Genomic DNA, 24,727 nt, shown 5'->3' with positions numbered 1-24,727 from the left:
AGGGTACGAGAAAAGACTGAGGATCATGAATCTTTGGGTCCTTTAACTTTTGCACCATCTAATTTGATAAAACAGAAGTAATAATAATGGTAGTAGTAACGGTTTTGGAGAATAAGTATTGTGGTTATTCATACAAACTTGGAGCTAGTGTCCTCAATTAGAATCCTAGTCTAGGGGCGCCTGGGTGGCTCAGTGGGTTAAGCCGCTACCTTCAGCTCAGGTCATGATCTCGGGGTCCTGGGATCGAGTCCCGCATCGGGCTCTCTGCTCAGCGGGGAGCCTGCTTCCTCCCTCTCTCTGCCTGCCTCTCTATCTACCTGTGATCTCTCTCTGTCAAATAAATACATAAAAAAAAAAAAAAATCTAAAAAAAAAATCCTAGTCTATTTCTTTTTTAAGAGAAACTTACTAAAATTTAATTTTCTTTAAATATATACCTTTCTTTCAGCTCACACGTTCGCTGGAGGAACAGAAATCCCCACCCCTGCAGGCAGGAGACTCCACGTCCTCAGACTGATACGGATGAAGCGTAAAAGTACTAGTTACAGGGAAGAAGGCAGCTCTTGCGACCTTCACTTTCAGACACCCCCACCTCCGTCACTACAGGACCCTTTTACTCCTTAAACAAGTGCACGGGAATTCATTCGAGTGCGAGGGACCTGGATGTACATCTACACCCCAACACCACCACTTATTTCTTTGTGACATTCTCGTTTATTCCTTGGCCAAGTTTCATGAGTTTGTATCTTAGTTTGTGTCTGTCAGATCTCACCTATGAGGGTTGTTACAAGGATTAAAAGTAAACACTTCTTAAAGCACTTAGTGTGAGCACATGAGAAGCCATCAGAAAGTGCTAGTTCTATGACACCTGCTGTCGAAAGAAGCTTCAAGGTCATACAAGAACAGGCATCGCAGTACTGACCGCCATTTCCTGTACTAATGCTAAGTGATAGTAAAGTGCTTATCATATCTGACAGACAATCGAGTCTAGCACTGCACAATACGAAGATTCTTCAACCAGAAAAGAAATAAGAGTAACAGTTCTGTCTGCACATTCTTATCCAGGATCCAGAGCTGCAACGGAGTCAATCTGATAACTGAGTGACGTTCAGCTTCAAAGGGTGTATGAACATACGTTTCCACAGCGGAAACTGCACAGGGTTGCAGTGGAACACACTTCTGGAAATATGAGGTGGATACTGTTGCATTTCCCCCAGATTTTATATGTACAACAACAGCAAAAAGTATGCATGTATGTGTGTATGTGTGTGTGTGTGTGTGTGCACACCCACCTAAAAAGAGAAAGCCAGAGAATTATATTTCCACTTAAATACATTTGAAGATGCATATTTAAAAACAGTCCTTAAGTACTTGTTTATTAAACTCGACTATAGCAATCTATGAAACATAACTTGATTTTAATTTCTCGCACTTATTTTCCAAGAAATCCTAGAGTTCTATTTGATTTTTTTTTTTAAAGAGATTTAGTTTGTTATTAACAAAATTTTAAGTAAAGTAGCTCCAGAACACCAGACACTGGTCCATCAGAGGACCAACTTTGATTTAAACAAAATGTGATTTTATAATCTCAAATTTGGGGGGGATGAAGGATCATCATATCCAACTCCTGCAATTTAGAAATAAGAAAACTAATATTAAGATGGTAAGTATCTATTTCAGGCTCAGCCAGATATTTACTGGCAAAGCCAGAGCTACAGTCAAGCTATCTGTGTTTCTAGCACAGGGCTCCTCTGACTGTGATGCTTGCTGGTGGACTTTTGGAGCTATCACTAGAAGCTATCTAATTCAAGCTAAACGGGAAACCCACACTTCTGTGTTAGTGCTCTGATTCACACAAAGTCTTTTCCAACATATAAGCTAAAACAAAACTTCCACCTACTCTAGAAAATTACTTGACTTTTGTAATTCATAATTATATAAATTGTTTTCAGGTATCTTTTCCCTGTAAAGCACATGTCTCTATAAAACTCAACTGTTCCTTAGATTATTTTTATTAGAAATTAAATAGCTTGGATTTAGTCGAGTTGAAGTATTAAATATTAATTGTTCTTTTTCATCAAGATTTCATTATAGTTGCAGATCTAGAATGAACTCAGGTCAGACAGCTGGCAAGACTGCAGGATATTTTGCCTCATGAAGAACAAAAGGAACCACCCTCTGGGTTTTGCATAATCTCGTAAGCACTAAAGTTCAAATAAAAATAGGAGAACATCCCCCTTGATCGTAATGGTTAATGGCACATATTTCTTCTACTGGAACACTAAATTTTGGTTGGATGGGGAAAAAAAAGGCTTGTCACCTTGCGTGGTTTAGAAGTCAAAGGTTGTCAATATAAAATGAAAAGAAATTAAACTATTAAAAAAGACACTTGCAGAAAGAACAGAGCCTTCAAATTATTACTAGACAGCCCTAGCAAAGTTAGGTGTCGAATGCTGCAGAGAAATATATGTAAAATGTCAGCCACACCCTGCATCGGGTCTGCGGTGGGTCTGTTCCCGACTAGCAATGAGCCCGCTGCCTCTCCGCTGGGAGCCAAGACCTTCAACCAACCAGAATTCTCAGACACAGGACGAAAGTTAAAGAAATGACATATGCATTCAACCTTCGCACTGCGCCCAAAACCTCATGAAAATGACACTGAAGTTTTGCCTTGTTTTGTTTTTATAAATCAACCAACCCACAGGTTAAAGGAGAAAAGCAGAACAAGAAAAAAGAGCAAGCAGATGCGGGAGGCTGGAAAGCTGACTTAGCAAAGCTGGCTACCTGGACAGCCAAGAAGCACCGCCGCGGCCCACGAAGTGGGAGCAGGCCCGCGGTGCAACCGGTCTACATGACCACAGGTTAGAAGACTTCAGTAAGACTTAATGGATCAAACATGCAATGTTTCAGTCTTTTCAGATTTATACAACCCAAGATGCATGTGTGATTTCCTTACTACAAATCACAGATAGTCTGATAGTGTGTTAAATCTAGGAAAAATAAAATGCCCATTTGTCCTAGAACATGAACACACCATTGCTAGGGGACAAGTCCGAGCTTTTGTCCACCTTCAGTTCCTCTGTCAGGCCAACCTTCATCTGGGATATCACATGTATTATCTTTGACACAGTATGGGGACACTATTTTTCAACAGCCCTTGCCCCAGGAGTGTGCTCTCGACCCAAGTCTGGGCCGAGCAAATTCTTCAACGGTGTGAGGAAAGGATTGCAGAGGACCAGGGTCAGTGACATATGCAGCAGCAGTCATGCCAAGACCATGAAACAGGCCTGCTGCTGGGCTTCCCTAGGACTTCTGCCTTTTAGAAGCTAGTTCTTTAGCCTTTCCTGGGACCCTATATCCTGATACACTCTATGGACGATCCCAGATCTGACCCTGTTGCTCACCACCCAAGGCTCTAACTGATGTGGTGGAATTTATTCTTGAAAAGTAAGCATTTGATTTGAACAAACTTTATACCTCACATATTCATCAGATATTAGAGCCATAAAGGACCTTATAGTTCATTGAGCTTCATCTTTTCTTACAACATATGAAAAATATTAAAGTTGAGATCAAGAGACTAGAAGCTTTTTCCAGCATTATATAGTCAGTAAGTGGCAATGTTCAGAATAGTCAAGACCTAGCAATACCAATTCCAGTTTCACTATCTGAATTTTTTTCAAATTGCTTTTATTTTTACAATACCTCTAGTTCCTGGAAGTGGAGCTGCTATCCAGTAGCCCAAATGTGGTGCGTCATATGTCCAAATTAAGTGATTATTATATGCCTTGACTGTCCCCCGGCCATGATTTATCCAAGCACCTAAAAAGGCAAGTAAAAAATACCAGTTAGTGGTATTTAATGCTGATGGGAATTTGCTGATAGTCATGTAGAGAACACTTTGCAGGACTTTCAAAGATTATGAAAACTCTGGCAATATATTATCATGGATAATGTATATTATATCATAATCCAGTTCAGAGAGGGGTGCCTGAAGCTCAGTCAGTCGAGCGTCCGACTCTTGGTTTCGGCTCAGGGTATGATCTCAGGTTCATGAGACCAAGCCCCATGCGGGCTCTGCACTCAGTGTGGCGTCTACGTGGGATTCGACCTCTTCCTCCTCTTCCCTCTCCTACCCCGTTCGCATGTGTCCTCTCTCTTCCTGAATAAAGAAGTAAAATCTTGAAAATATATTTATAGTGCATATTACAGTGATATACACAGTAGAAAGCACACATATTTAGGGAAATCATGAGTCCAAATAATGTTCAAATTGTGCGTGCTGCGATACGGGAAGGATGTGAGTAGTGAAATCCAAATTTGTCAGTAGGTGGTTATGGCCACCTGTCCTGGGTTCTGATTAAATACTTATGTATGGGTTTTGGCCTTATTCATTTTTTTTATTAAATACTGTTTTGGTCTAGTACTGTTGGCATGACTCTTTTAGAACCAGATCTTTAAGAATATTTTTAAAATGCTATCTGATCTGGGGCACCTGGGTGACCGGGTCAGATAAGCTTCCTACTCTTGGTCTCAGCTCAGGTCTGGATCTCAGGGTTGTGAGTTCAAGCCCTGTACTGGGCCAGTGTGGAGCCTACTTAAAAAAGGAAAAATAAATAAATAAATAAAATGCTATCTGATCTATAAAATGCCATCCATGAGACAAATAATTCAGTAAAGCTCTTTCTCTGAAGACCTTTATAAAGTTGAGTATAACAGAACTTTTTATAAATTCATTGTATATTTCTACTTGGTTTGTTAATCCACTGTAATGATAGACCTACAACATGTAAAAGTTTTTTTTTTTTTTTTTAGATTTTATTATTTTTTGACAGAGAGAGAGAGAGACCGTGTGTGTACAAGCAGGCAGAGCAGCAGGCAGAGGGAGAGGGAGAAGCAGGCCCTTCACTGAGCAGGGAGCCCCATGAGGGGTTTGATCCCAGGACCTTGGGATCATGACCTGAGCTAGAGGCAGCCATGTAATGAACTAAGCCACCCAGGTGCCCCTAAAACAGTGTTTTTAATAACGTAGACCAACTTGATGGAAATGGACCAAATTACTATGTTTTTTAAATAGTCACATTAAAATTAGGCATTACTTATCTGATATATGAATTCAAAAGTTTTGTTACTGGAAGGCACATTAGAGACAAAGGCCTTTATGGGGATAAACAATCAGAAATCAGAACTCAACACAGATATCCTTTGAAATGTTTTAAAACAGCGCTTTTTTCAACAAAGTAGGAAATCCAGGCCCAAATAAGTGATTTGTTCAAATTCCACAGCTTTTCAATGGACTAGACTCCAGGGCTTAGTGCTTTCAAGCCAACGATTACAACAGACTTGATCTGGTCTCCGTCCCCGTCCTGGCACAGTTTCCGATGTGATAAAGGTGGAAAGAGTGCTTCTTCTGTTCCTGACCACCCACTTTCAACCACCCTTGACTCTATGTCAATGAGGTGATATTCTGGAAAGGCCCGTGCAGGGCTGGCTGCCAGGGAAACCCACGCTGTGGTCAGAGGGCTGGAGCTCCACCGCTGCAGCTCCATCTTCAGAGTGGGAAGACGGGCCAGAGAGGAAGCACTGCCACCGCGGGTCAATGACCACGCAGCATGCCCACACCACGAAACGTCCCTGAAGGTTCCGAAGGGACGTTGGCAAACACATCGAGGTGGTGGCAGGGTGCTGCACGCAGAGGAGAGAACACCCTTTATAATAAACTGGTAATCCAGGATGTGAACTTTTCCTGTGAGCCCCCCCGGTTAAAGTCTACTGAAAAGAAAGAATTTCCCCAGTAGCAGCTGCAGGAGCTCTTGAGTTCACGGAGTTCTGTGGGCAGCTCTGCAGGTGCGGAGATGGCCACGGGGGTCTCCCGCTCACCGCGGGCTGGTCGGAAGCATGGGTGACACACGGGACCTGCACTTGGCCTCTGAGGTCGGGGCCAGGGGACAGTCTTATGGGACAGAGTCCTAACCCGTGGGATCTGATCTCATGCCAGTGTCTAAATTGAATAGAATTTTAGGACATCCAGCTGGCAGAGAACTGCTTCGTGTGAGAAGAACAACCCTCTCCCCGCCCCCACCCCCAACACTTGGAGACCAGACGTGAAGTAGTGAGCGTAGAATTGCGCGGAGACGAGACTGCGTTCCCTTACAACTGTCTTGTGTACTTATTAGTTTCCACTTTTTCTTAAAAACATGTATTTATTATTGCTTATTTTTTATGGTGACATTTATTTTCTTGTTGTTTTGTATTGCCAACTACCCTTCTAATTGCAGTGAAATCTTATTTTAAGTCTCCTTTGAAGGTTGATGGCTCCCTATTTTCAATCCACATGATTAGTCCGCGGCTCAAACACACAATCTTAAGCCTAAAATATCCGTACTTTTTTTTTTAAATAAATCTGTACCTTGTATGTGCAGACCACAAATGTTGGTTCTGCAAAGGGCACGGAAACTCCACTCTACAATCGCAGTGAATCCAAGAGTTTGTGCAACTGGTACTCGGATTAAAACAAAAAAATCTTTCTTTTCATTAGACTTTGGGCATAAGGTCCGAGCTCCTACACCCTTCTTGCCACTCTGAAGGCAAATCTTATCACACAACGGTGTTAACGCAGGAGAAACAGACAAGAGAAATCCTGTGAGACTGTCCAGGCTCCTTACCGGACTCTCACAAAACAATTGCGCATCATATCCCTTCTTTTGTTTTGTTTGTTTTGCAACTTAAAAGACTCCCATCTTATTTGCATAGAAACACAAGAACAAAACCAAGGGAAGCAGAAGAGGAAAACATGCATCTATTTAGGAGGCTATACTCAGGGACCAAAATTGGTATCTGAGTTTTCTGTTTTGGGATTTTTTTCTGAAAATAATCACTCTATATCTTAATAACACAATGTTATTTATTTTCATGAAGTAAACATACATTTCTAAATTGCCTTAACCAACCTTTTAAATACAAGTTCATGTTGCATAGCAAAACAAAAGTCTATAAGAGTAGAAATAATTTTTTAAAAGTGTATTTCTACTTTTCTATTCAAGATCTTGGGGGATATAAGACAGGCCTTGGAGGGGCACCTTGCTGGCTTAGTCAGTAGAGCACAGGATCCTTTCTCCCCCCTTTTTATTGAGAGAGAGAGACCGTGAGGTGGGGGAGGGAGAAGCAGACTCCGTGCCGAGCTGGGAGCCCCACGTGGGACTCGATGCTGAGCCCACTGAGCCACCAGGTGCCGAAGGACATGACTCTTGATCTTGGGCTTGTTGAGTTTAAGCCCCATGTTGGGCATAGAGTTTAAAAAAAGAAAAAAAAAGGGGCAAGGGAATGTGAATACATAATGCTATTTTTTAAATGTAATATATTTGCATCATTTTCCCCACATTTGTATTAAACTAATCGCGTGGGGCCAATTTTAGTCATTTTAAAGTGCTTATAACAGTAACATATGCTCTGCTAAAGATAAAACATTCAAATATAAATGATGTATTTCAATGTTTCAAACAAGACAACTTAATTATTCTGTAGTAAACATAAAAATGTGCCAATTATACCTCAGTAAAGCTAAAAACAATTAGTAGTAATATAGAAACATTTTTTCTAAGATCAAACATTCAAACATTCAAAAATATTTTCACCCAGCTCACATACCTGTGTTCATATCGAATGTCCAGGCAGGTATATGATCCCCTGCACTTAGATCATTTGTATGTAGAAGGGGGAGAGAAACTTGAATAGAACCATCCACTTTTAATTCTTTCCCTCCAGAATATATTTTCACACATATTGCAGCAAGAGGAGTCAATTCAACACTTTCAAAACCTAAAAAAGACAGTTTATTAAGATCATATGTAAAATACCGGTTGTAGTTACAAATTAATAAAATAGGGGACTAAAATATTTAATTCCTTTATTCACCTACAGTTATCCATTTTAATACCAATAGTACTGGATCGTTATTAGAGAATTTAAAATATAAACACAGATATAGCTATATAACTTGACAAATCATTATGAGCCTAGAGACCTAATTCTTCCAGAGTCTTGTGATTTTAAGGTCACCGGAATCTAATTCAGCGTTTTAAAAATCTATGAAACAACAAAAATACATCTCACTAGTGTCCTACCCAAATAAAGGTTCTATCATATCACAGCATCAATGTGGATATGGGTCTAAAACTTGGACCCTTCTCCTCCCAAAACTATCTGCTTCAAGTACGAGGACAACAGAGTTGGTTATACTCCTTAAAATCACCTTGTGTCAAAAACATCCTGACTCAAATGCAAATATTTTTTTAACATTTTATTTATTTATTTGACAGAGATCACAAGTAGGCAGAGAGGCAGGCAGGGGTTGGGGGGGTAGCAGGCTCCCCGCTGAGCAGAGAGCCCGACGGGGCTCGATCCCAGGACCCTGAGATCATGACCTGAGCCTAAGGCAGAGGCTTTACCCACTGAGCCACCCAGGCACCCCTCAAAATGCAAATTTTGATAGGTTTGACAAACATGAAAGAAAACCAGCAATACTGTTAGCTGATAAAGGTAATAAGCTTTAATATACATTTGACTAATAACATAATTGAAAGAATATAAACTTAGACTAAATATTAGTATTAAAATATGACTTAGATTTCAAAGCTTCAAAAGTAGGGAAAAGGAGATGAACAGAATTGGTTGCAGTGTTTTGCCTAAGGTTTTAAAGTATGATTATACATATAATTTATAACATGCCTTAAATATCAGGAGCTACCCACATTTTTCTATCACTGAGGGGAAGAGTAGAAAATGCATTTGTTTTCTTTTTTAAATATTAGCAATGTTAAAGTAATAATAGTCAGCAGAATAGGTATAATGAATAAAGTAATATGGTTAATGATGTTATAATACAATGTAAATTTTCTATAAAGAATTAGATAATTTTAGATTTCCCAAGTACATTTACTAATACATTAGGAAGAGTTGACTAAAGTATATTCATTACATATTATTTGCTCTTCATGGATAGACTTGAACCTTCAGCTTAAAAGCTAGAGTTTTGTTCATTCATTTAGCAAATATTTATAACAGGGCCCCAAAAACACCACATGCTCATCTTGTTCCAGAAATGCAGTGGGTGCATGAGCTCTTACACTGGCTTGCAATATTTTTTTCACCATCTTCATTACTATCAAAAAGGCTTTTTTGCATTTCTTTGCCCATTGTCATTCCTGTTCCCACTGGAATGTAAGTGTGTGGTAGAAGATACCTAACCAGGTCTTTGAAGAAAATCTGGAAAGACAAGGTAAGTGCAAGGTCATAAAAGCTGCCTCTCTGAGGAGGGGATGTGTGAGCTGTGGCCAAATGCGAAGGGGCCATCCATGCAAAGACCAGAAGGTGAAAGCCCCCAAATCAGAAGTGATCTTGGTTTGTGCAAGAAAGGGAGAAGGCTGATGGGCAGAGGGGCAGAAGCAGCAGCAGGCCTGAGTCCATGGAGAGGAATCCTCATTATCTACCACACCCGGTGAGCACCTTCAGTTATCAGACAGAGCAACTATTGGCTTCGCGAAAAACTTCCATTAGATGTAAGAGAGTTAGCCTTTGTAAACTTCCTAAAACACTAATCATAAGATGAGCAAAATAATGCCATACATATTTTATATACTAGTTAGACTAGTTACACAAGTCAAAATCCAATGTAAGCCCAAAGAAATTACCATGTAATCTGTTAGTAATTATAATCTTTTATCAAACTATTTGATGAAACCCACTGGCTTTCTGAGGTGACTGCTTTTAACTCTGTCCCCGCCCCCCAGTTCTATGCAGTCAGTGGCTTTGCATACTAAATGCGGGTGAAGCTGATGAGATCAGACCCAGCACCACCACTTGGGATAAGGCCAATTCAAAGAAGGAAAAGAAAATCGCACAGGGGCAAGGACTAAAAGACAATGAGAAGGAGGCACCTATCAGACACATGAAAAAATGTTCATCATCACTAGCCCTCAGGGAGATTCAAATTAAAACCACATTGAGATATCACCTTACACCAGTGAGAATGGCCAAAATTAACAAAACAGGAAACAACATGTGTTGGAGGGGATGTGGAGAAAGGGGAACCCTCTTCCACTGTTGGTGGGAATGCAAGTTGGTGCAGCCTCTTTGGAGAACAGTGTGGAGATTCCTCAAGAAATTAAAAATAGAGCTTCCCTATGACCCTGCAATTGCACTCCTGGGTTTTGACCCCAAAGATACAGATGTCGTGAAAAGAAGGGCCATCTGTACCCCAATGTTTATAGCAGCAATGGCCACGGTTGCCAAACTATGGAAAGAACCAAGATGCCCTTCAACGGACGAATGGATAAGGAAGATGTGGTCCATATACACTATGGAGTATGATGCCTCCATCAGAAAGGATGAATACCCAACTTTTGTAGCAACATGGACGGGACTGGAAGAGATGATGCTGAGTGAAATAAGTCAAGCAGAGAGAGTCAATGATCATATGGTTTCACTTATTTGTGGAGCATAAGGAATAACACGGAAGAAGACATGGGGAGTTAGAGAGGAGAAGGGGGTTGAGGGAAATTGGAAGGGGAGGTGAACCATGAGAGATTATGGACTCTGAAAAACAATCTGAGGGGTTTGAAGTGGCGGGGGGTGGGAGGTCGGGGTACCAGGTGGTGGGTATTGGAGAGGGCACAGATTGCATGGAGCACTGGATGTGGTGAAAAAATAATGAATACTCTTTTTCTGAAAATAAATAAATTAATTAAAAAAAAACAAAAAACAAATAAACAGTTCCTTACCCCTAAAACTCTAGAACTAAGCAACCCAATAATGTAGCCACCAGCAACATGTGGCAACTCAAATTTAAAGGAAATCAGTGTAGTTCTCCGGTGCACTAGTCATACGTCAGGAGCATAACAGGCACCTGCAGCTAGTAGCTACCATGTCCGATAGAGCAAAACCTTCCCATTCGCCAGCCCTGCTCTAGAGCTAAAGTGTTAGCGGCATTCTCAGGATAACTGGAACAGTAAGTGCACCATCTCACAAGCAGGTGGTAGAGGGAGGCTGGGGGGAGTGTATACCGCGTCTCCTCCTCCTGAACCTCGCGAGTCCCATCCACAAACACTCTCCCGTGCAACACGAGCTTCGTCTGGGAAATGGCAGACTGCTCTCACTCCTGCAAAGGCTTTTGTTTTGAGCAGCCTCTAACTTGCATCCGAACAACTTTGGCAGGTGTCTTAGATTGGCTTCTTCAGGAAGCTGACGCTAAGGTGACAGTTTGGAAGGAAGTACCCGTCACTGAGGAGACGGAGAGTCCGGAGAAGAAGGAAGGAGCCAGAAGGAGGTACACTAAGGAGCAGATGTGTGCCGTCTGTACTCTTGTCTATCCGTCGAGAGCTGGCCCTCATGAGGGCCGCCCAGCTTGCTGGACTAGGGGACGCCCTCAGGCAGAGCCACAGGTGTGCACGGGAGGAAACACAGGCCCGTAAGAGAACAGTGAGGGTCATCTCGCTGGAGGAGTATGACAGCAGGCAAGGCAAAACAAAGAGCAAAAACATCTACATGTCCATTACTCTGATTTCTAGTTGTTCCCCCAAATGAAGTGGACCAGAATCTGACACAACTGAAGTCATCAGAAATACAGATTGTCAGAGGTGATTTTTAAAAAGTCATGAGTCGGTTCCATGTTGCAGTAAGTGGCAGAACTGGTGGCACGCATGTGGAGGTGCAGGGGAAGGAGATTTTTAGGGGGTTTATTCATGGCTGTATTAAATGGAATGTAAAATTCCCTCATCCTCTTACCTTTCAGGTGACGACAGCCACGCATGCATATGTGCTGCCGAGTGGGATACGGCTGACCCTTGAGCAACGTGGGCTTGAGAACAGAGCAGCCCACGTATATGGACTGTTTTTGATAAATACAGTATTATAAATGTATTTTCTCTTGTGATTTTCTTAACAGTTTCTCTTTCTCTACCTTATTGTAAGATTACAGTATATAACACATACACAAAATATGTTTTAATGGAGTGTTACCCGGAAGGCTTCTGGTCAACACTAGGCTCCTAGTAGTTAAGTTTTTGGAGAATCAAAAGTTATACAACTTTTAACGCGGGGGAGGGGACAATCCCTGCATTGTTCAAAGGTCAACAGAATATATTTTTAAAATATTTATTTATAATTTTACTCATAGGAAATACCAAGTATATTTGATAAGAAAAACTATTAATTGCTTACTCTAAACCATAAACTTTATGTCTAACAATTACTGATAATTAATTTGATAAGATTGGATAGAAGGCCAAATTATAAAATATGTGTAAGCTTAAATCAAATTTTTGCTTTTAAATATATTTCTTAACTTGCAAAGTTATATAAAATATGACTATGTAAAAATTAGATGATACCTGACTTATGCAGAGTAATTCCAGTTGTATAGAGGAAGTTGTCCACCTTCAAAAACTGCTGTAGAACTGTGAGATAACCTGTCACATTGCTAGCGTGATGGTCGTCTGGTAGCTGAATTAAGGCTTTTGAAAACTGAACACTTGGCTGAGATTTGGCATCTGGAAAAGGGAAACCTCATTAACAAACACACAAAACAAATTCACATCAAGCAGAGCCTCATCCCTCAGGACACTTTAACATCTCATAATTATTATTTTAAATTCAAAACTGAAATAAACAAGAAATCCCAATTTCTTTAGATCACACAAGGCACCTGTACCCTAGAAACTGCTTGATTCTTCTGTCCAGAATTTCTTCACCCTTTTTTGGGGTTCACTCCAGGGAACCACATACCATTTTAGTCCATACAGATCACCTGGGTTTCATTTCTGTAACAGGAGTAGAGGTACTGGCGCATCCAAAGTGGGCTGGAGCCGATCAAAATGTTAGGCATCCAGTTCATAAATGTCATCCCACGTCACTAACTGTGAGCAGACTATTCTTTAATATAACTTAGGGAGTGAGAACTCAGAATATTGATACTTCTGTAATTAATGCATTTTTAACAATCCAAGGATCAACTCTTAAATCATTAAAACTTATCAAAAACATCAACTATTGCTTTGACTTTAAGGCCACTGATAAAGACAGAAGCAATCAGTTAAATTATTAGAATTTTGAAATACCAGTTTCTAAATAGTTCCATGACAATACATGATAAATAAAATGTAATACAGTTCTCAAAATCAGTGTATAGTTTACATATGAAGCTAGAAAAATAATACCTGGAAATATGGGAAATAAAAACAACACATTTATTATATTCTTATTTGGTTAAATCATTAAATTTAATAGTTAAACACAAATGATTAACAGATACTATTTACACCTTACTTTTTAAAAATATGTGTCATGAATTTCACAGTAGCAGAGGCTAATTGAGACATGAAAACTGAACGTAATACCTGAGCCTAAAATGGAGTGAGAAAAAAAAAATGTGTCAGTGAACGAGACGGGAATTTGGAAGGTAAGTTACCCTATTAAAATAATTTTGCTGAACTGTGTTATGGCCACTTAATAACCCTATTCTTAGGAATGCAAGCTTAAAAATTTAGAGGTAAAAGGCCATGATACTTGTAACTTACTTTCAAATGGGTCAGGAAAAAAAAAAACAAAAACAAAACAAACAAACAAAAACAAAAGGCAAACCCAGAGCACAATTATACACAGTAAAGCAAACGAACAGTGTTATCAGTAGATTAACCTGAGTAGAAGGTATACAGCAGTTACTTGGTTCTTTCTTCCAACTTTTCTATATTTTGAAATTATTTCTGAATTGGAAGTTATTTCCAATTACAAAGTTAAAAACTTAAAAAAATATATATGTGACTTTATTATGTTGAAGCCCCAAATTTCTTATGGTTGAAAACATGTACACTAAGTAAAATTGGCTGAGCTCCTCTAGGGTTTTGTACATTCCTGAAGTTTCCAATTTCTCCCACAAACCTAACACATTTTTGTTGTACAAACCATACACCTTTCTGATCAAATCCTGGAAGAAAAAACATACATTTTTTGGATGCTGAGAAGTGAGGATGGGTATTCTCCAAGGAAGGATTTAACGTCTGCACAAACATCCACCCCTTCCTCACTAGCCCTATCAACGGCTCACTTCTTAGGGAAAAGAGGCATTAAAAGGAAATATCAGAGACCTCAGGAGAGCTCCGGGTTCTCATGGAGATGCACCAAGATGTAGCCAGTATTTTCCAGACAAATGAGCGTTCACTGTCGCTTGGTAAAATGCAAAGGAGCAGCACATGGACGTTCGCGCTAATTCGTTTCATACATGGTTCTGTCTCTGCCGTGGCTGGTAGAGCGAAACTGAACCCGACATAAAGTAAGGCTTCAGGTGGGGTGAATCCCCTCTGCTGAGGAAAGGACGTATCTGGTCTCAGGCCCTTCCCTGCTCAGGCAGCAGGTTTCAAGCCAGAAGCAGGGATGAACGTGCCACAAACCAGAGAATCCTAAAGTTTTCCCAGTTTCACTGACCCGTGTAAAAGCCAGAGAGAGACACAATTGGGAAAGCGGCTGAGACTCTCTCTGCAACATTTCCAGAAGTCCGATGTTCCTACGCGGGCAGGGGTGGAGGTGGGGGGGCTGTGAAAATGGTGAAGAGCGAGTCCCATGCACCGCGTCCCGCAGTCGGACAGCGACCCAGGAATCAGTTCAGACCCACTGAGAGCAATCACTCCTGGGCAAGGCAGGGTTTTTCCAAGTGATAACCCACACCGATGCACTAGTGCAGAGCAATTACCTAATTAAAGTGACTGTTATTACTTGACATTTTTACTTACGAGCTGAGAAGTGTGGAACTTACCAGCTAATTTTCCAGTAATTAAAACGGTGTCTTCAAACAGCCATATATTCGCTTGGCTTTGCGGGAACAGCGAAAGTGTAACTGATGAATATACTGTGAAATACAGCACAATTACAATATTTTACTAAATGGGGGGGAACTAGGTAAATAAGTCTGTCCCAGCAGTCCCTAAAAAGTGGAGGTGGGGGGTCGGGAACTGAGGTGGGGGGTCGGGGACTGCGGGACATAAATATAAAGAATGATGAGGGAGAAATCAGAGGACACTATTTCATTTTACTAATCCTATTGCCAGTAGTTCACACCAAGGTGACTAATGATGTTCTCAATCCCCAGATAGATACGGTCAGGCCAGATGCTTGAATAACCCTGAAAATCCTCTGCTATTTTCTCTATATAATGGTTACTTGTTATTTCTTTCTAATGGTTTACAAAGTCCTGGCTCCACCTGCAAGGGTCTCTGAGCGAGACCACATCCTCTGCTCGTCTGCGTCCCAGACTCCCTGCATCAGGGCACGGCGCTCCTCACCGCACAGCACGGTTTGCCAGACTCTGAGCTGGCGGAGCAGGGGAGCAGCTGAACACGTGATGGAACAAATGATCCGCAGGCAACTACGGGCCGTGATGCAGGAGGGGCCAGGCTGCCTGTGGGCACAGACGCCCTCCGTAACTGATGGGACACGTGCAGAGGACCTGAAAGGTAACCACGTTATTTCAAGATCCGGAGAAGCAGGGACAAAAGACAGTTTTATAAGCAAGAACAGACTCACTCTGAGTTCTCGTCTGACAGCTCTCCCCTACCCAGTACCAGTATTTGAAATTAACAGAAATAACATAATATCCCCAAATCAGTGAGGATAAAACAGATTTGCATGGGAATACTTTTTCATGTTTTAAGATATTTCAAAGAGCTGTAAAGGGAATAGAAACAAAGGATAAAACACAAAAAGATATGAATGGATATTAAATGAAACATACCTTTTTCCTACAATAGGAAAAGACTACCCGATGAACGTGTAATTTCAATTCAGAATACATTAATAGACTAATTAATGGCTTTATTAAATCGGAGAAAATGTTAGGAGAGTGGCTTGGACCTGGAGATGATACAGTAGGGCACTAGTCTTTCCGTCACAGCTAGCGTAAAACGGGGGCAGCCCTGACAACTGAAGGTCATACAACCTGAGGAGACTCTTCCGGACTTCAGTGACCCTTACAGGTCGACTTCCTTTCCCTGACAGAATGTCTCTCACTAGACAAGGGACTAACGGACGCTCTGGCGAAGTGGAGAAATGAAGACGCAGGTGACGGCCACCACAATCCCCACAGAGACAGCGACTATTGACAGTTCAGTATAATCTTCCTGGATTTTTCCCTGTGATTTTCTTAAAAACAGTACAGTATTGCATACCGAGTATTTTTACCCTGCTTTTTCACTTAAGGTAACATCACAAGCATTTCTGTCCCTCAGGAAAAACTTTTTCTAACATTTCCAAGGTCACATACTTTCTTTCTTGAAGTATCAAGACTTACTGAATCCCTAGACTGGTATAAACTTAGATTGTTTTTATTTTCCCTATTATTGCAAAAAATAATATTTGAATCAGCACCCCTGTGTACGAATACCTGTCAGCTTCAGTTACCTGTCTCTCTGTTTTTGGGGCAGATTCCGAGCACTGGCATTCTGGGCAAAGGTTATGCAGGTTCAGACGACTTCGGACACACACGTCAGCTGTTCTGTGGGCGTCCGCGCCCCCAGCCACGTCTGAGAACGCGCTTCACACCTCACTCTGCCGACCCTGGGAAGGCCCTTTTCCCAACTCTTCTAGGGAGAAGAATCTTAGAAGTGCGAGTGTCTTTGGTGTACAAATCTGAGACTATGAGTAAGATAAAACATTCTGCCATGTTTTGTGACAGATCATTAGTTCTCATTTTGAAAATTGCCAGGTCATAATTTTATCCACTTATTTAGCCAGGGCCTTGGTGTTTTCTAACTAATTTATATGAATTATTAGCACATTCAGAATATTCCTCTTAGGGGCACCTGGGTGGCTCTGTCGGTTAAGCGTCCAATTCTTGGTTTTGGCTCAGGTCATGATCACAGGGTTGTGAGATCGAATCCCGCATTGGGCTCTGTGCTCAATACAGATTCTGCTTGAGAGTCTCTGCCCCTTCCCCTCTTGTGCTCTCTCTCTCTCGCTCACCCGCTCAAATCTTTAAAAAATATATTACTTCTTATTGTCTCATATTTTTCTATTTCTTGAGATATATGGCATATAATTTATTAACTTCGGTTGTACAGCATGATTCAATATTTGTATATATTGCAAAATGATGACCACAGTGAGTTAACACACCACCATGCAGAGTTCCGTCTTTCCCTGTGATGAGAACTTTGAAGATCTGCTCTCTTAGCAACTTGCAAATATGCAATATGGTATTATTAACTATAGTCACCGTGCGATATGGTACCTTTTTTAAAAATAGTGATATCTACTTTTTATGACCTCTTTCATTACTTTTAATTTTAAGCAGACCATCGTAATTAAAAAGAAAATCAGATAGTTTTTTTAAAATTTTCTTCTATTTAATAGGATTTGATTTTCCACATTTGAACTCCATGAGCAATGTATTTGGAATATGAATCCAAATTCACTTATTCCAGATAGTTAACCAAAACGTCCTAACACTACTTACTGAATATTCGGCCCTGTCTCACTGATTTATAATGGTACCTTATCATAGATTACATTTTCTTATGCATGCTAGTGTCTGATTCGTACCACAGTATCAGAGTTTTAATTGTGTAGGTATATGATGTTTTAGTTATTTGAAATGGCAAATTGCCTCCAATAAATATTCTTTTAAAATGATTTCCAGGTATTTTTATACATTTATTCTCTGAGGATTATTCTTCCAATTTTTTAAAAGATTTTATTTATTTGTTTGACAGACAGAGATCACAAGCAGACAGAGAGGCAGGCAGAGAGAGAGGAAGAAGCAGAGTCCCCGCTGAGCAGAGAGCCCGATGCGGGGCTCGATCCCAGGACCCTGGGATCATGACCTGAGCCGAAGGCAGAGGAATAACCCACTGAGCCACCCAGGCGCCCCCATTTTTTTTAAATTGTATTAAATATATAAATCAGGAAGAATTGAAATCTTTACAATACTCAGACTTCTAAAGAAATATAATGTTTTGCCATTTATCCAGGATTTTAGTTTTCAGCTTTTTTTTTTTAAGGTCTAGCAGTAACATTTGGTAGTTTTATTTTCCCTAACACGTGGTTATTTAACACTTTTTTTTAGGTTTCCCTGCATATATTGTTTGTCCTTGTTGTTCTGAGAGGGATTTCATTATTTTCCATAAATGCGGACTACTTCTGGTAGATATGAATATATACTGATTTGTACCAATGCTTATTCCACACTCAGTAATTCTGTCAAATTCCATTAATTCCATTAATTTTAAGCATTTTAAGATTCACGCTTTGTCATTTTTCCAGGGATATGATGATAACTGGAAATAGTAAATGTTTTGATTCTTTCTTTTAATAGCTTATCTCCTTCTCTGGTCTGTTGATATATTTTTGCTCTGATAAAAACTTCTATAATGTAAAATAATATGGACATCGGTGTTCACTTTCTTTTTTTTTTTTTAAAGATTTTATTTATTTATTGGACAGACAGAGATCACAAGTAGGCAGAGAGGCAGGCAGAGAGAGAGAGGAGGAAGCAGGCTCCCCGCTGAGCAGAGAGCCCGATGCGGGGCTCGATCCCAGGACCCTGAGACCATGACCTGAGCCGAAGGCAGAGGCTTTAACCCACTGAGCCACCCAGGCGCCCCCACTTTCTTATTTTAGTAGAATCACCTCTTATTTTTATAGTTAGTATGATTTTGAAATATTTACCATGTTGAGATCTTTGTGGTCCTAGTTTTTAATGGAGCTTGTTCTTAGTTAGGCACAGATGGTGAACTTATAAAATGCATTTCAGACAGTTCTTGATGTTATCATCTGCTAGTTCTAATGTGTTATGATATGTAAAATTAATAGAGTGACACATTTGATATCCTTATAATCCTGCAAAGAAGAAAAATGGTCTTCTTTGGTCTTAACAGAAAGCTGTATTTAAATAATGGTGAAATTCTTTTTTACTATTCTGTTAAGGATTTTTTTTTTTATTTAGAGTTATAAGACTGGTCTATAGAGGAGTATTTGTGAGAGAGAGAGAGAGAGTGCGCACATATGAGAGCATTTAGTCTGCATTATTTTTGTCAGGTCCCTGAATTAAGGCTGCACTGGTTTTATAAAATTTTGATTTGGAGTACTTTTTTAAAATAGCCTTTGAATTAAGCTATTTTTACTCGGAACATTTTATCCATGGCTATTAGTCTACCTCATCTAAGATCAACAAAATCATTTATAGTATCACGAAATTGTTTATTAGACTTTTTAAGATTATGGCCATCAAATTTGATCTAGAACATTTTTATGATCTTTATATATTTTATATATTTTTTCCTTTTTCACTTGCCTGTTTACGTTAGGCCAATGCATTTGTAATTTTATTTCAAGGAACTAGCATTTTGTCAATTAGCTCTTTTTTTTTTTTTTAATTAACATTCATCTACTTTCCTGTTTATTTTCTTTTTCCTATCTTACTTTTGGTTTCTGTCATTATTCTTCTAACTTTCACTTAGTGAATAATTGTGCTTGATTTGTCTTTAAAGAAAACGAAAGCACACAATGCCATGGAGTCACCTCAGACATATCCTTCTTCAGATTTGAGTCACAATTTTTTATATTTCCTTTATGTGAATCTTGGTTTATCTAATTAATTTTTCATTTCTTTCTCATTCTAAACTTCAATAATGGTTCAAGAATTCAAATGTTTCCAACATGAAAGCAAATAAAGTGTGTAGATTCTAATAAGAACCATCACAATTCAAAGAAAGAAGACGTCTGACGACCTAATGTGTCACACATGCAATCAGCAGGACTTGCGTTCTGCTACCTGGTATGGCCTGGACTTCTCCAAATCCAATTAGTCACACTAAGTCCTATCATTTCTTATTTTTTCGCCTCCGATTTACTGAGATGTAATTCTCATGCTGTGTAAGTTTAAGGTGTGCGATGTTTTGATCTGTGTGTAGGGTGAAGTGATCGTGCGGTGATTACTGATTCTGTCCTCCGCAGGCCTCCGGTCCTGCCCTTCTTTTCACGCCCTCTCTAGCCACAGGCTGTTGTTACCACCACCAGGAACACAACCACAGGTTGATAGCGAGGATCCCTGAATGCATTTTAGCCCTGCTTTTGGCCTAAACATCATACGCTGTTAAAGTAAGTTCAGTTTCCAAACCACTTACAGTTAAGGTACTTGAGAATCTGTGCTAACCGCCTTATTGTTCGGCACATAAATCTGACTTTCTGTCTCCTCTTTGGAGAGCATCCTTTCCTCATCCGGTCCACACTGCTTCTGGCTCACCCACCAGGGCAGGCCAAGCCTCCCACGACCCCTGCAGATCAGGTTTGTACCTGAGCAGAGCCTCTTGTGTCAAGCCTCTGTAGGAAAACTAAATAAAAGCAAGTTTTCTCCAAACTGGCACTCACTCCAACCTCTCTGTATGGACTTCATATAGGCGCTTCTCATTTTTATTTTACCAGAACAAGAGTCCCAAAGAAGAAAAAAACAAGCAAACCAAAACCCATTTACATTTAGTAAAGGCACAACCCTGCACGTGCTTACTTGGCATTTTTCCAGTCTTCCACGGCAGAGATGTCATCACGTAGCCATCTTTGTAAGCAACCACGGTTAAGCTGAGCCCCAGTGTGTAGGGCACTTTTATCAGCACGGCTCCGTTGCTCTTAGTGACTGTGGAATTTGTCTTTGTGTAGTTTACAAACACTTCTACGACCGCTGGACTCAGGTACTGCCGACTGATGATGTCATTCACCTGGACTTTCAGCATAAATACAGACACTGGAGGAGAAAAAAACCAGAAAGGGCAGCAGGTTAGACCCTGGAACGTATACGACGCTATGCTGTAAAATGTCGTTCAAGATATCTGAATAACAGCACAAAACTGCTGGTAGAATCTGGAAATACATATGTGTGAGGTATAAAGAAAGAGGTATAAAAACATTCCAACAAGTTCATTATTCTTTCTAAAACTGAATACATGTGAATTTATTGTTAATAAGACAGTATTCTAATTTCTTCTGCCAATAACAAAGGAAAAGGAAGCAGTGGATAAGGAGAAGAGACTGGTTCTCTCTTCAGAAGAACACATTTTTACTTGGCCTCCCTAATCCTAATGCTATCAATTAACTAACTGAAAATGTAGCCCAAGTTGCTGGAATGAAATGCAATCTCACCAAACTGAGTACATGGCTGGCTCCTTCATTTGGCTCTGTTGTCTGGAAAGCAAAGGATGTGTTTCAAATTACAAAATATCAAAACAACATCCTTAAAATATCAAAAAGTATTTCTGTTAAATGTATAACAAAGCACAGTAAGACAATACACTGAGGAAAATCAAAATTAACTTGTTTTCTAACTTAAACCTCCAGCTTTACAGATCTTGACAATATGTTCATGAATTTCCTAACGTTGATGTCTTGGTTAAAAAGAACTTGTATCACCATGGAAATGCCTTTGTAAAGCCTGTATCACAACACCTTTGCCAAAGATGCCTTCTCTTGGAAGCACCATTAATGGGCTTTGGAGTCAGTCAAGGTCAATCTCTGCCACTCCCTAGATTGTGACCTGGGGGAAGTTACTTCTCAAGTCCATTTGCTCCTCTGTAAAATCAGGGGAATAGTAACTACTTTGAGGTAATAAAATGAAATCATACAGATAATGTGCTCAGGACAGTGCGGCTGTCACTTAATATCATTATTAATAATAAAAATCATTACTGCATAACTGGAGACTATTTTACAAACAGTCATCAGTGAAAGTCCCTCAAGAGGGAGCACGTGGTTGGCTCAGTCGGTCAGCTGTCTGACTCCGTTCCTGCTCGGGTCGTGATCCCAGCGTCCAGAGGTGGAGCCTCACATCAGGGTCCCTGCTCACCGAGGACCCTACTTAGGCCAGAGATTCTCTCTCTCTCTGTCCCTCACACCCGCACGCGTGTTCTCTCTCTCTAAAATAAGTAAATACATCTTTGTAAACACATTGACACAGAATTAGTCCTCAGTCCTTAGTATTTTTTAAAGATGTATTTAACCCTCTCTGCCAAGCAGAGAGCCCGATGCGGGACTTGATCCCAGGACTCTGGGAACATGACCTGAGCCGAAGGCAGAGGCTCAACCCACCGAACCTCCAAGGAGCCCCAACAAAGACATTTTAAATACAAATAGAACTGCTGCAATAATCACCCAGTCCTAGGAAAGATACAACCTAGCCAGCTCGGAAAGAGCTCTGTTCTTTCAAGAATCTAAAACGGGGGTGCCTGGGTGGCTCAGTGGGTTAAGCCGCTGCCTTCGGCTCAGGTCATGATCTCAGGGTCCTGGGATCGAGTCCCGCATCGGGCTCTCTGCTCAGCAGGGAGCCTGCTTCCCTCTCTCTCTCTCTGCCTGCCTCTCCATCTACTTGTGATTTCTCTCTGTCAAATAAATAAATAAATAATAAAATCTTTAAAACGGCAGTCATTATCCAAACACTGTTCCTCATACAGTCCAACACAAAGGTCTCTCAGAGCATATCCCCTCTCATGCATGATAACAGCACGGTAATACTACACATAGTAATCATAACCACAAGAACTAAACTATGTTGAGGATTAATGAGCCAGGCATTGTGTCAGTTTTTAAGTGCATCATTCCATTTACTCTTCAAGACCCTATTACAGAAATATCACTGTTCTTGTCATCATATATATTGGTAACTGTTTTCTAATTACTCATGCCCAACCCCCAGCCGATGGAGAAAACAGGACACAAACTTGGACCTTCTCTCCTCCAAGCTCGTGCTCTTAAGCCACTGACCTGACTTAGCTCTTAAAGCAACTCTAGCCACAGTTTAGAGGGCAGAGATGGGGAAAAACAAATTGTACTGGACAGTCATACCTTAAAATGAGGTTCCAGCAGTCTGTCTAAAAGGTCGTTCATTTCCAGGACAACAATCTCATATATATTCAAATATATATATGGAGAACAGAGGTCACTGGGGTTTCTCCAGCACTCTGCTTTCTCAGCATTTTTAATAACAGGCAGCCTTGTGGGAAGTTAAATTCTTTGTGAATAGTCATTACTATCATTACTTTTAATAGATAAATTTGGGAGTATCAGGTACTAAAAAGTGAACTAAGCCCTGGGCTTTGGCACCTACTGTTCCTCAAATTATTTAACTATTTTCTCATCATTTTATAAGTTCACCCCATTACTCTAAAGTAAAAAAAGAAAAATCATATTTGTAACATTTAAAATCAAAATATGGAGGACTGGGGATAAATACATTCCTAATGCAAGCCTCGCATATATATTATCACAAAAATCTCCATATACCTTTGTAACGTATGTGATACCGAGTCCACTTTACCAGTGAAAAAAGAGGATTCAGACAAGTAATGTGGACTGCCCCGAAGGCTCACATGTATTAGGAGGCCTCGCCAGCCTTCAACGTTCCCAGGAGTGATTCCAAAGCCACCTTTAGACCATATAACAGGGAGTCTTGGGATCACATTACTAAAGTTAATTCAAGGAACATGATGCTGCAATTACTGAGAAATGCTTATATAACATCAATCACAAAGAAAAAAATACATACTAAACTAAGGCCTCAAACTCAAGTGGGAACTACAACTGGGGTAAAAAAATAAAAGGCTGTACTCTATGTGACATGAGGGCCACCTGCACTGAACATCCCTGAATAGGCCCGTCAGTACAGTCAGCTATGTACCGTGGAGGACAAGCAGCTGCCCTGTTCAAAATAATCCCCCGAGCCTCCTAGCTCCTACTCCCCTAAGAAGAAACGGACTGAGCCGCGGACAAAAAGCATCCAACTAACTGGGGCCAGAAAGATGCTGTCAGGACCTCACAATGTGGCTGAAGTTACACAGAGGCTAACGCTTGCCGGCACCGGCGCATCTTAGAACATGCACGAGTGCCTGCTCACCGAGCCTCCCCAGGTCTCCCATGGCTGGTCCTACAGCCCTTCCTGGTCTGTGAGCTGAACCACGATCCTTCCCCAACGACCCTTATTCCTTGCAACCACAGTCAGACTGGTCGCTTGCTTCCAAAGCAACGGCACGAGTGCAAATGCAGGATGTGTTATTTAAGCACTACTCAATCTTTTCTAAGAGAAGATGAACAGAAGGAAGGATAATGTTATGTACCAAAAATAGGGTAAGACACAGGAGAAGGAGATGGCACATAACTAAAAGGGCACACGATTCTCTCCAAGTTTGATAATCGGTCTTATTCCTATGAAATATACCTACAATGGCTCCTTCAACAGCATATTTAGGAATGGGAATTTTGATGAATTCATTTGCTCCAAAGATTAATTTCAGCAATTCTCAGAGCCCTTGATTAATAGACAAATTCCAATGTGCACTAAGATCTTGAGCTAAATTCTTTAAAACACCGCGTATTCCATCTGCTTCATCCTGTAAAAATACGGTTGCCAAAATAAGACACACTAAAGCCTCCTGACATTCTGAAGCTGGGTTTGATTAATAAATGTTTTCTAAAACATTTTCTAATTCGGAATGGATTATTTTATTTTCCACATGTAATCATTATGTTAATGACTAAATTTGATGAGAAAATGAAAATCAAATTCAGGGAAAAAGTGACTGGCAAAGGTCAGACCTTGGCTATGTGCACCGTAGATAGACCTTGTAGCGTCAGGACAGGATGTAACCCTGACCAGCAGTGTCCTCTCTAGCTCAAACTGGAAAAAAACGTATGCTATTGGTGACACA

The 24,727-nt window shown here is 40.4% G+C and overlaps 1 protein-coding gene across 1 annotated transcript in view; it reads right to left on the bottom strand.

The window, feature by feature from the left end:
- Positions 1-24,727, bottom strand: part of FAM171B (family with sequence similarity 171 member B) — a 64,959-nt gene that overhangs the window by 5,921 nt on the left and 34,311 nt on the right. Inside the window, exons 2-6 of the mRNA XM_059393001.1 lie at positions 20,545-20,778; positions 14,803-14,895; positions 12,386-12,544; positions 7,647-7,817; positions 3,705-3,821 (exon numbers count right to left, since the gene is read on the bottom strand). Of these exons, the coding sequence (XP_059248984.1) occupies positions 3,705-3,821; positions 7,647-7,817; positions 12,386-12,544; positions 14,803-14,895; positions 20,545-20,778 (774 nt within the window). The remainder of the gene's footprint in view (positions 1-3,704; positions 3,822-7,646; positions 7,818-12,385; positions 12,545-14,802; positions 14,896-20,544; positions 20,779-24,727) is intronic.

The sequence above is a fragment of the Mustela nigripes genome, chromosome 3 (genome assembly GCF_022355385.1).
Source record: "Mustela nigripes isolate SB6536 chromosome 3, MUSNIG.SB6536, whole genome shotgun sequence".
Taxonomy (NCBI): Eukaryota; Metazoa; Chordata; class Mammalia; order Carnivora; family Mustelidae; genus Mustela; species Mustela nigripes.
This window is presented reverse-complemented; position numbering and strand designations above follow the sequence as displayed.